General features: G+C 50.9%; 1 protein-coding gene and 1 long non-coding RNA gene across 5 annotated transcripts; one reads left to right on the top strand and one right to left on the bottom strand.

The window, feature by feature from the left end:
• Positions 1–6: 6 nt before the first annotated feature.
• Slc16a5 (solute carrier family 16 member 5) lies at positions 7–10,918 on the bottom strand. 4 transcript variants are annotated; one of them, XM_021178134.1, is made up of 4 exons: positions 10,449–10,918; positions 7,595–7,738; positions 3,121–3,933; positions 7–775 (listed from the first exon to the last, which is right to left on the bottom strand). In XM_021178134.1, exons 1-4 carry the CDS (start codon positions 10,645–10,647, stop codon positions 525–527), a joined length of 1,407 nt encoding a protein of 468 aa, XP_021033793.1. In that variant the 5' UTR covers positions 10,648–10,918; the 3' UTR covers positions 7–524. The 4 variants fall into 4 exon arrangements, with proteins under 4 accessions (XP_021033793.1, XP_029339908.1, XP_029339907.1 ...); XM_029484048.1 differs by lacking the exon at positions 3,121–3,933; XM_029484047.1 differs by lacking the exon at positions 10,449–10,918 and having other exon boundaries at positions 3,121–4,036; positions 7,595–7,682.
• Positions 9,134–11,648, top strand: LOC115032474. Its single transcript, XR_003838147.1, has 3 exons — positions 9,134–9,298; positions 10,441–10,567; positions 11,024–11,648. It is a non-coding gene; the product is annotated as an uncharacterized LOC115032474 (long non-coding RNA).
• Positions 11,649–11,944: the final 296 nt, after the last annotated feature.

Below are 11,944 nucleotides of genomic sequence, written 5' to 3'. Positions count from 1 at the left end.
ACCCAAGCAAAAGGGCTCCTTCCAGGACAGCAGAGAAGTTTCTTTCCCTGCTCTCTGCAGAGGCGCCAGGACCAGTATTCCTGGTTCTTTCTTCATCTGTGCCTGCTATGGCTCCAGTTAGCATAAGACTCAGCTTCTTGAAGCAGCACTCTTCACCTTCCTGACCTGAGGGGGTCATGGTTGGTTGTTTGGGAAGAGAAGAAGAGGAAGTAAGTTCTTGGAAGAAAGGCAAATTTGTCAAAATAGTCTGAGGCCAAGAAGGATGAAGACAGTCCACATGGGAAGGATGAATGAGACGCCCCAGAGTGTTGGGTTGTAGGAGCAGCTGGGAGGAGCCAATCCAAGGTAGCTAGCCATGACTTCGCTTCCTTCCTAGTCTCGCTTCCTGCGAGACTCTGGACCAATCTTCTTGGGACCCAAGGAAGAAAGCCAGGAAGGCCCACTTCTATTCCCTACTTCCTGGAAGGAAGGCTTCCCCCACTGACTTCAGAGCGCAGAGATAGGTCACATGGGATCTCTGGAGTTCAGACATTGGTCATATAGATGCTTTCAGGGTACGGTTGCTTCTTGGCGCTGCCCTTGTTTTCTGAGGCGAGGCCGTGCATTGAGGTCATCTCTGAGGTAGCGTTCTCCATTTTGGCTTGCCCATCTTGCTTCAGCTTCTTCTTCTCTGCAGCGTAGAAGCCCACACCCAGGATAAGAGAGCCTGAGACGAGGAAGCCGCTCGACATGTAGAAAACGTAGCTGAAGTTGTTGGTCTTGTCCAGCAGCAATCCTGGGGGGGGGGGACAGAGAATGAATTAATCCGCCATGCAAGCCCTACAGGCTCCTCCTACCAGCTTGTGCATTCGAGGAGAGCGGAGATTTTAGCTTTGTCTCCACTCAATAGGAAATCATGGCTGGCCCCGCCGGAAGTCACAACAGATACTTGTGGGGTGAGAGGAGGGAAGAGACCTTTGGCTTCTGGTCTAGGCAGATATCCTCCTCAGGAGAGAGCCTGAGGGCCTGTGTTACTCTTGGAGGCCGGAGAAACAGACAGAAGGGCTGGTGGAGTCCAAGCCATATGCTCAGCCCTGACCCTGCCTCAGGCCCTGGCCCCGCCTATCTCTTTCTGAATAATTTGGGATTCATTTGCTAGTAGGGCTTCCTTGGAAACTGGAACTCAAATTTAGGAAAAAGGCTCAGTGACTTGATGGGGACAAAGCACACCTTTAATCCTAGCACTCAGGAGGTAGACGCAGGTGGGTCTATGAGTTCGAGGACAGCCTAGTCTACACAGAGAAACCCTGTCATGAGAAACCAACCAACCAACCAACCAAACAACAACAAAAACCCCTCACACAGCTGAGCTTCAAGGTCTGACCATAGTGACCACAGCACTTACCTTACGCCCCTAGCACCAGACTCCTCCCACCCATGCTGAAGCCCCCTCTCTCTGTTGTGTAGTACCCCTACAGGTCTTACAAATCCTGCTTGTTTTCTTCCTAGCACGAATGAATCCCCATATCCACGCCCCCCTCCACCCCAAGGTAAGCCTCAACAGTGTCGGGCTTTGTTTTGGCTTGGGTTTTTTGGTTTTTCAAGACAGGGTTTCTCTTTGTAGCACTGCACTCAGTGACTGGGCTGGGTGGATGTCATGACGCATGCTCTCTTCTGCACTTTGTAGTTGGCATTCTAGCTTAGGGAAGAATAGTGATTTTCCTGGGACCCACAGGTGGGAACTAGGAGGGCCAAGGTGTGAATTACAGTTAACACAGGTGGAGCTCTTATCACGAGTCCCGCTCTTTGCTTGAGACACTTACAGCAAGGCCCCTTATCACCACGCTTTGATGATAGGAGCAGAGGTCCAGACAGGAAGATGACAGATTCATGTAGCCTGGAGTGCAAAGCTTTTCTCTCTTTCTCTCCTTCCTTCTTTCCTTCCCTGCCCCTTAAAAATCTTTTACTTAAGTGTATGAGTATTTTATCTTCATGTATGTATATGTGCCACATGAATGTGGTACCTAGGGAGACCAGAGGTGGGCATTGGTGCCTCTAAAACTGGAGTTACGGATGGCTGTGAGCCACTCTGTGGGTGCTAGGAACTGAACTCAGATCCTCTGTAAGAGCAAAAGGCAAAAGTGCTATTAGCCGGGCTGGAGAGATGGCTCAGTGGTTGAGAGCACCGACTGCTCTTCCAAAGGTTCTGAGTTCAAGTTCAAGCAACCACATGGTGGCTCTCAACCATCTGTAATGTAATGAGATCTGACTCCCTCTTCTGGTGCATCTGAAGACAGCTACAGTTGTACTTACATATAATATATATGTACTTACATATAATCTTTAAAAAAAGTGCCACTTCTCCAGTCCTTCTTCCCTTCCTTCTTATTTTTCTTATTAAAGATTTATTTATTATTATACATAAGTACACTGTAGCTGTCTTCATTTGCACCAGAAGGGGGCATCAAATCTCATTTGGTGGTTGTGAGCCACCATGTGGTTGCTGGAATTTGAACTCAGGACCTTTGGAAGAGCAGTCAATGCTCTTACCTGCTGAGCCATCTCACCAGCCCCCCTTCTTCCCTTCCTTAAACAAGATTTATTTATTTTATGTATAAGATTGTTTTGCCTGCATGTATGTAAGTGTATTGTGAAGGCCTGAAGAAGGTGATATATTCCAGGGAGCTGGAGTTATGAACAGTTGTGAACCACCACGTGGGTGCTGAGAACAAACCAGGGTCCTCTGTAAGGGCAGCAAGTATTCTTTGTGCTCTCTCTCTCTCTCTCTGTCTCTCTGTCTCTCTCTCTGTGTCTCTGTCTCTCTCTGATAGTAAGATTGAGACAAGGTCTTGTAGGCTCATATAGCCCAAGTTGGCTCTCAACTTGCTACATAGCCAAAGATCTTCCTGTCTCCATTTCCCAACTGGCAGAATTACAGGCCTGTACCACCATGCCTGGCCAAGCAAATACCACACTGTAGCATGGTCACTGAAAGCTGCTGGGAAAAGAGAAGGATCACAGATTCCAAGGCCCTTGTGACAATGGTATACTGGGCTCAAATCTGTCCAGATGGTCTCCTTTGCCCAACCTATATAGACCCCACTTGGGCATGCCTGGCTGCCTTCCCTCCCAGGCTCTCACCAGCCAATGGTGGAGAGATGAGAGAAGCCATGCCACACAGGATGGTGAAGAGGCCCAGGGCACTGGGGAACCGATCCATTGGGACAATGTCCATTAGAACCTGGAAGACGAGGATCCCGACTCCACACATGGACAGGCTGTACACCAGGCAATAGCCCAGGAGCACCCGGAAGTCTGCTGACACCGCGCATATTAGATTGGTGAGCCCGTTGATGAGGATCGCCACAGCAAACAGGTACTTCCGGTAGGCAGCCAAGCTCTTCCTGCCTGCCAGCAGCAGCCCTGCCACTGGCCGTAAGAAGATGTTGCAGAAGCCAACAATAGACATGAGCATGGCTGCCCAATAGTCGTCCACCCCATGATGCATAGCGTACGGCACTAGGAAGATATGTGGCAATGCAAAACCCAGGTTCATCCACATCACACCCGTGACGTATATGCAGAAGCCCATATTGTGCCGAAGGATGTCAAAGGCCAGGTGGTACCGAATGGTTGAGACACATGTTGCCAGGCAGCTGCGTGTAGGTATCTTGGGAGGTAGAAGGGGATCTTCTTTGGGCTCGGGGACCTCGTTGGTGGCAACAGGCCTCAGCAAAGCTCCACATACACAACAGTGGAGTAAGATGCCACCGAAGATGAGGAAGGCGCCCCTCCAGCCCAGGGTTTCCAGAAGATATCGGGCCAGCAGTGGCCAGAGGGTGACGCCCATGGAGAGTCCCATGGAAGCCAGTGCATTGGCTAGCGGCCGCCGGCGGACAAAATACAAGCCCAGTACCGTGATGCTCGACTGGAAGCTGAAACACATGCCCATGCCTGCAGTGCGAGAGGGGACATCAGCTCAGGGACTTGGTAGGACTTTCCACCTCCGCGTGGAGTAGGGCTCTTGGCTCATGTTCCGTGTCTGTCGCCTTTGGCCCTAGGACAGACACACTTCCAAGTTTTCATGATGGAAGGTACCTGACTACCTCCCTATCAGCATCTCACCCGGCTCCTCCTACCAGCTCCCCTCTGCAAGCACTACAATTACAATGACCTTTCTTTCTTTCTCTCTCTCTCTCTCTCTGTTTCTTCTTCCTTCCTTCCTTTTATTCTCTCCCACCTTTCTTCCTTTTTTTCTTTTTTCATTTTGATTTTTCGAGACAGGGTTTCCCTGTGTAGCCCTGGCTGTCCTGGAACTCACTCTGTAGACCAGGATGGCCTCGAACTCAGAAATCTGCCTGCCTCTGCCTCCCAAGTGCTGGAATTGCAAGCATGCGCCACCACTGGCTGGCCCTTTTTTTTTTCTTGCCAGGTATTATTGTGCCAAATGACTTTAATCCCAGAACTCAGGAGGCAGAGGCCTAGAGGCCTATAATTCCAGGCCAGCTTGGCTTTCACAGTGAGTTCTAGGCCAGCCAGGACTACATAGTGAGAACTTGTCACAGAAAAATTTTTTCAGAGTTATTCATTTTATGTGTATAAGTGTTTTGCCTACATGTTACGTATATGCACCATGTTCATGTCTGACACCCACGGAGGTCCTTCTGAAAGTGGAGTTGCAGATGGTTGTGAGCCAGTCGCTCACCTGCCCTCGAGGCAGTTGTTTAGGCTTCCTTCCTCTCTCTACTCCAGCACCTCTCTCCTAAGTCCTCACTCAGCTGTCCATCAGGACAGAGGCCCACCCAGGCCTTCAGGGGAAAACTTCCTACTTCAGGCTGTCTCCTCAATTTCTCCATCTTGTATTGTTCTTTCCCCTTCTTTCCTGGGCCATTCTTTATGGTGCCGAATGAACCCAGGAGCTGGCTATTCAGGCCCAGCTCTGTGAGCCTGGTCTCTGGAACCAGTTCCAAACCAGCAGCAAAGGATACCATGTCCAAAAAAAAAAAAAAAAAAAAAAAAAAAGAAAGAAAAGAAAAGAAAAGAAAAAGGGAGGGGGGCTTGTCTCAAAAATACAATCATAAGCAAAACAACAAATTAAAGTCCCTAAGAATGCAAACAAACAAATAAAAACAAGTCTCTTAACACCACAATTTCTGGTTACTAGTCCATTTCGCTGCTTCTTTTACCCGGGAGCTGCGGATGTGTCATGGGTAGACTACAGGTGTAACTTGCCTATGGCTCTGGGTTTGAATCCTAGCACCAGGAGGGGAAGGAACTGGATGTGGTATATGTCTGTAATCCCAGCACTCAGGCAGCTGAGGCAGGGGACTTGCTATGAGTTCAAAGCCAGGCTGAAGGACAAAAGTGAGACCCTGTTTAAACCCTTGCAACGGAAAGAATGAACGAAGTGGGGACAAGAGATGAGAAAGGGGAGGGGAGGAGGGAGGGGAGGATGGAAAGAGGATGAGAGGGAGGTTAGCAGAGGAAGGGAGAGAGGCAGAGGGACAGAGGGGAATGCTGGGTCCCAGATTTTGTTCTTGTACATTCTCTCCTCCAGACAGTAACGGGGACTTCATCCCTTCTGGTCACTGCTGAAATGAACTTGTTCCCTCCTCCTGCACCTCTGCCCCAGGCTCCTCCTCATCCACACCTCAGTGCCGAAGGGCAAGCACAGCACTGTGCCCCCTGCCTCCCTTAGCTCAGCACACTGCATCCCTCCCTCTCCTGAACATCAGCTTCCAGCTCTTCCTTCTGGCTGACCTTTGTCAGGCTCAGCTCTCCTCAGCTGTCACCTGAATCCCCCCAGAGGCAGCAGGGATTCCTCATCTCAACATCTGGCTCCCATTTGTCTCCCGAGTCTGGAGCTATCTGCTCCTCTCTCTCTCTCTCTCTCTCTCTCTCTCTCTCTCTCTCTCTCTCTCTCTCTCCCAGGACCTCAGCCTATCTAAGCCTGAGATCCACATCTCTTCCAAACCCAGTCCTCCTGTCTTCCCACCACAGAGGATGGTGACCCCATCCTTCAGGTGGCTTTGTGGACGTCTTGACTCAGAGCACCCTGGATTATCTTAACCCTTCATTCTGAGCCCAGCCTCCTCTACACATACATCATCCCACCCTGTTCAAACTACAAACCCCAGGGACCTGAATGTGTTCTGCCTGCTCCATCACCCCAGAGTCACCACAGCCAGAGTGACACTCTAGCCTCTGAGATAATGTCATTCATCCCTCTCCTCAAGTGATTTCTTATCTCAGTACAAAGCCATTTATAAATTAAGCCCCCAGTGGTCCTCTGCCCACTTGGACCCTTGATCCTACATCTCTAGCCTATGACCATTTCCTCCTGTGTATGTTGTGTGTGTGCGTATGTGTGTATGTATGTGTGTATGTGTGTATGTGTGTCTATGTATATGTATGTGTTCAGAGAGCCTCATTCTCTCCTCACAAGTGTTTTGTTTGCTGTGGTTTTAATAAGTGTCCCTGAAAAGCTCACATAGTACCTGGGTATGGTGGCAAATGTCTTTAATCCCAGCACCCAGCAAGCAGAGGCAAATGGATCTCTGAGTTGAGGCCAGCCTGTTCTATAGGGCTACACAGAGAAACCCTGTCTTGAAAACCCAAAAACCAAACCAACGAACCAACCAACCAAACAAACAAACAACAGGTTCTCCTAGCAAAGCCTTGGTTCCTAGCACAGAGCTATTGGCAGAGTGAAAACTTTAAGACACAGGGCCTAGGAACTAGAGCCAATACTCAGTGGTCAAGAGCACTGACTGCTCTTCCAGAGGCCTTGGGCTGAAGCCCCGGAACCCACATGGTGGTTTACAACTCTCTGTAACTTCAGTTCTAGAGGATCTGATGCTCTAAGTTTGGCCTCCTAGGGTACCAGACACGAGTGTGATGTACAGACACACATACTGGTACACAGAAAATGAAAATAAATAAGTATATTTTTTAAGTAAACAAAAGAGAGAGTTGGGGTGTTAATGGGAGATCTTTGGGGCGGTGGTGTTATGTCCTCACTGTCCCCAAAGGGCTACTGGGACCCTCTGTTTTTCCTCTCTCTTGCTCCCTGGCCATGCAGTGAGTAGGCCTTTTTCATTGGCTTGTTTGCTTGAGACAGGGTTTGATTCTATAGATCAAGCTGGTTTGGAACTTACATAGTCCGGTCTGGCCTCCAACTCACAATGATCCTGAAAGATGGATCTCATTGTATAGCCCTAGACTGCTTTCTTTAAGACTTCTTTAAACTTGTTGCTATTCTCTCAGGCAGGGATGCTGTCACACTCTCAGCCCTGGCCTCTCCTATACTCTCAAGTATCTAAACATTCTTAATAAAAAAAAAAAAGAAGACTTATTTTTTTATGTATGTGAGTACACCGTCGCTGTCTTCAGACACACCAGAAGAGGGCATCGGATCCCACTGGTTGTGAGCCACCATGTGGTTGCTGGGAATTGAACTCAGGACCTGGGGAAGAGCAGTCAGTGCTCTTAACTGCTGAGCCATCTCTCCAGCCCGTATCTCACCATTCTTATGTACCCAGCCCCCACACCTGACTTCTCCTCTAGACTATAAGCAGTTCCACCCACCCGGCACTTTTGAGAGAGCCATGGTTACCTGTGATCACTCCTGCGGTGAGGAAGAGATGGGTGAGGGAGCCAGAGAAGGTGCTGACTACCATGCCCAGGCTGGCCAGCACACCCCCCAGCATCATGGTCACTCGGCAGCCGAAATGTTTGACCAAGATGCTGCACAGGGGTCCTGTAGGCAAGAAAGGTAGCAGTGGGTGAGGAGGTGTGGAGTCAGATCACAGTAGGGCTGGGTGAGAGGTGCTCAGAGGAACTAGCCGGGGGCTTAAGCGATAACTAAAATCTGCTAGCATGGCTTCTGGTCACCACCTTGCCACAGTCTGGCCAGGTGGTCCCAGCAAAGCTGCCTCAGTTTCCTCCCGCTACAGTATGAGTGGTCAAACTAGCTGTTGAGTGGTGTAACCAGGATAAGGACATCTGGAGGGCATAGCCAGCCCTTCACTAACCTAAGCCGAGAACAATTGCAGTTTGGGATCGCGGCCTACGTGAACATCCACCCCGGCTTGTGGTTTGCTCCAGAAAGAACCTCCTAGAACATTTGATCTCAGCATTCCCCTCCAGCCTTCCCTTCCGCCCACCCCACAATCTTCCAACCTCATACATCTGACCTGGGTCCTGGACCCCTCTGCACCTCCTCACTCTGACCTTTGGAGTGCTAGGGAGAACATCAGACCAGATGTCTGCTTCCCTTGCTTGCTGGTTCCAGCCACCGCCCAATCCTTGCATCTAGGGCTGGAGATGGAGCTCAGATGTAGAGAGCGTGTTCAGTATGTAGGCCTTTGGCTCTTTTGGAGAGAGAGAGAGAGAGAGAGAGAGAGAGAGAGAGATTGAAAGGAGTGACAGAAAGATTGAGATTTGGAGAGGGAGAAAGAATAACACAGGGAGAGATTCTAAGAGGGAGAAATACAGAGACAGAAGCTGGAAGAGTGAGAGTCTGAGAGATACTGAAGGGAGAAGACTGAGAGAAAAAGAAGGAAGGAAGGAAGGAAGGAAGGAAGGCAGGAAGGAAGGAAGGAAGGAAGGAAGGAAGCCACTAAAGCAAGCCAACCTGAAGCTTCCTGAATCCAAACTTAAACATTTGGCTCAATGTAGAGCAGGGCCTGTCTCACCCCAGTGACTTTCTCACTAGTCCCACATTCTGGCCAGTAGAAACCAGTCGGACTGGCCAACTGCTCTTAGATATCTCACAGGCTCACATTCACGAGCATCCTGCTCCCAGGAAACACATACAATGGAGTTTCCCCTGGTTACTTTGCCAGAGGGCAGAGAAAGTGTGTGCACACAGAGCAGCACACTCATGTGTGTCTTTGACGACGGGAGGAAGCACAGTGTGAACCAGTGTAGATCTGAGAACATCAAAGGGAGAGAGAATAACTGTCTTGGTGCTCACACGCAGTCTTGCCGACTCTGCTGCTGAGCGGCCCTCTCTGTCTGGCTACTGCAGAGTGAAAGGAGGCTTTGGTTGGGTGTGACGGCAGCTACACACAGTCTTCCCCGCCTCTGAGACTTCACCTTCCTCAGGAAGGTGACCTTGGGAAGAGCTCTGAGTCACAGGGAGGGAGTGGAGTTGGGGCGGGGATCTTGAGCCACCTGTGCTCTGTGCTTTCAGTCCCCTCCCCGGTCTCCACAGGCACTTGGTGCCTGCTGGCCTCTGCTCTCCAACCCTCTGGGCGAGCAATGGGCTCAACATGTTCCTGAAGCTCCAACAGGGTAGTGAGCCCGAAGCTGGCTGGTAAGTTGGGGTTTTCACAGGATGCCTAGTCTCCAGTCTCTCACTGAGGCCCCTCTCAGCCTGAGCAACAAAATCCTTCTAAGATACCCAACTGTACTCTCCAGCCCTGAAGGCCACACATTCTGGGCCAGACTTGGCTTTTCCTTCTTACCCTAAGTCCACACTTCCAGTGGTCAATTCATGGGTCACCGTGGAGGCTGACAATTCTCCTCCCCCCAATTTTCCTTTTTCCTGGTGTGAGGGAAGTATCTGGAACCATCATCAGGCTGCTGCTACCGGGGAATGGCACAAAGGTAGCTGCAGAGCTGGAATCAGCAGAGCCAAACGTGTGTGTGTGTGTGTGTGTGTGTGTGTGTGTGTGTGTGTGTAGCCTATGGATAGATGGCTGTGGCTCTCATTGACCCAGTCACCATTTGTGGTCTCTGTCTACCGAGTCCTCTCCCAGTTGCTGAGAAGAGGTCACTAACTCAGGGCATAGACACCTGGGACTCTGATCATTGGGGTTGCTGGTGCCAACTGGTGTTGCTGGACAGTAAGGAGAAGGCAGGATGGAGCCTGTCTTCTCTCTGAGCTCCAGACTCTGGAGAACGCTCAGGGGGAGATGGGGCTTTCCCTGTAGCCCCTCTTTCTGGCTTGTCCTTTCCTCTTCTGAAGCCATGGTGAGAATCTCTAACTGGCTAATAATTGACACCCCCACGTATTTCCTAATTGCTCCTAGTTCCAGGACCCACAAGGTCTCTGTCACCACATAACACAGGAGCTGGACAGGGTGCTGGCTGTTGTCTCCTTACTGTAGGATAGAAGACAACAATGGCCCAGCCTGGGTCTGATGGTCCCAGTACCAGCTGTCACTCAGAGCGTCATTGAATGCCTCTGCTCCAGATCAGTCACCAAGAGGACTCTGGGATCACGGATTGGATTTGTGCCTCAGGTGGCCCTCTGTCTCCCATCCCTAATGCAAAACAGCCCTCCCCGGACAGGACTCAGTGTAGCTGGGACTCTAGCCAGGTGGGCCAGGCCCTGCTCAGCTCAAGTAGATCTCAGGAAGCCTATGACTTCAGAGAGAGGGATGTGGTAAGTCAGGAAGATCACGCCCTCCCCAACCCCCCAACAGACCCTTCTTCCCATGCCTTCTCCTCAAGCTACTCACCCCCACCGTGGACCATGGCCCCCAGGATGGAAGGAAACCAAGAGGTCTCACTGTTGCTGGCCTGAAAGTCGCGCTGCAGATCAGTGAAGAAGACACCGATGCAGGCAGGGAAGCCCAAGGTGAGGGCCTGTGTCACCAGGGAGGATAGGAGGACCACCCAGGCCCATCTGCCATCTGCTTGTTCCAGGGCCTGGGCCATTCTCAGCGACTGGTATTGCCACAGCCTTACTGGTTCTTTGTGACCGCAGCCTGGAAGGGAAGAGAATGCCCCTTGTGGTTGGCAGGCTGCCAGCTCTCCTCTGGTCCACCTGCCGCACCACCTGGGTGACTGAAACTGGCTTCTTCCTTATGCTCCAGCCCTAAGTATCAAGGAGGGGCACCGCCTCCTGGGAGGTGACAAGAAGTTTTCACAGTAGCCTTGGCGTTTCCTTTACCCCAATTTCCAGGGACAGCCTGGCTGGAGGTGGCAGGGGTGGGGCAGGCAGTGACCAATGGTACAGGTAGGGCAGCAGAATTCTCTCTAGGGATTACATCATCTGACGAGCACCTTCGAAACCATTTGATAACTATTCCAGGAGGATCAGACCGTGGGCCGGCAAAATGCTGGTGTTTCCCAAAGGGGACATGGACCTGTCTCCCTCCAAACTTCCATTATGAGCTGCCTGTGTACCAGCACCAACTTTCCTACCACTGGGAGATCAACCTGAGCTCACCACCAGCGAGCAAGCTGGCACAGAAGGCACAGATGCCAGCTCAGCAAGGACAGCCGAGCTTCAGGCTTGCAGAGAGAAGCCTTTGAAACCACCTTACCACACTCCCTTTACAAGGTGTGGAAGATCAAGAGTGGGGCTCCACAGCTGTGCTGAATCTTGTTGCCTGCAAGGGACTTTTTCTGAGCATACACACACACACACACACACACACACACACACACACATTTACACAGGTACAGAGACAGGCACAGATACATACACAGTCCCACACTGGCATATAGACTCACTCCAGGATACACACACACACACACACACACACACACACACACACACACACACTATCTACCCCCTCAACCCCCACCCCAATCACACAAAATCTATGCAGATACAGTCAGGCCTATCTCAGTTAGATACCACCACCCAGGCCCCATACCCAGTCCAGATGCAGAACCCCCAGCAGTTTTAAGCCCGCCCCCTCTCTCCCCTCCCCCGCCCCGCCCCGCCCAGTGACATTCCCTTTCTGAGTCCCCTATCCCCAGATCTCCTCAGTCCCTTCAAACTCTGGGTGGTGGGCAGGCTGTGAGTGGAAAGAGACTTTGTCTAGGTTTAAAGCGATAGACTGTATCAGCTGCTGTTCCCACAAGACCCCCTCTCTACCTTTTTGTTTTCGGAATCTGGGAACTTCAGACACCCTTAGAAATAGGACACTCTCTCTCTGTTCCTCTGTTCCCTTTGCTCTTTCTTCCTTCCTTCCTTCCTTCCTTCCTTCCTTCCTTCCTTCCT

Source organism: Mus caroli, chromosome 11, assembly GCF_900094665.2.
Source record: "Mus caroli chromosome 11, CAROLI_EIJ_v1.1, whole genome shotgun sequence".
NCBI lineage: Eukaryota > Metazoa > Chordata > Mammalia > Rodentia > Muridae > Mus > Mus caroli.
Note: the sequence above shows the minus strand (reverse complement) of the source record. Positions and strands in the feature narration are given on the sequence as shown.

What these genes read in the sequence shown, in the direction of transcription:
- Slc16a5 (XM_021178134.1), bottom strand. Translation starts at nt 10,647, where the DNA reads ATGGCCCAGGCCCTGGAACAAGCAGATGGCAGATGGGCCTGGGTGGTC. An exon ending in GGCCATGGTCCACGGTGGGG is followed by an intron (nt 7,739 to 10,448) that starts GTGAGTAGCTTG and finishes TCTTGCCTACAG; the next exon opens with GACCCCTGTGCAGCATCTTG. An exon ending in CACCGCAGGAGTGATCACAG is followed by an intron (nt 3,934 to 7,594) that starts GTAACCATGGCT and finishes CTCGCACTGCAG; the next exon opens with GCATGGGCATGTGTTTCAGC.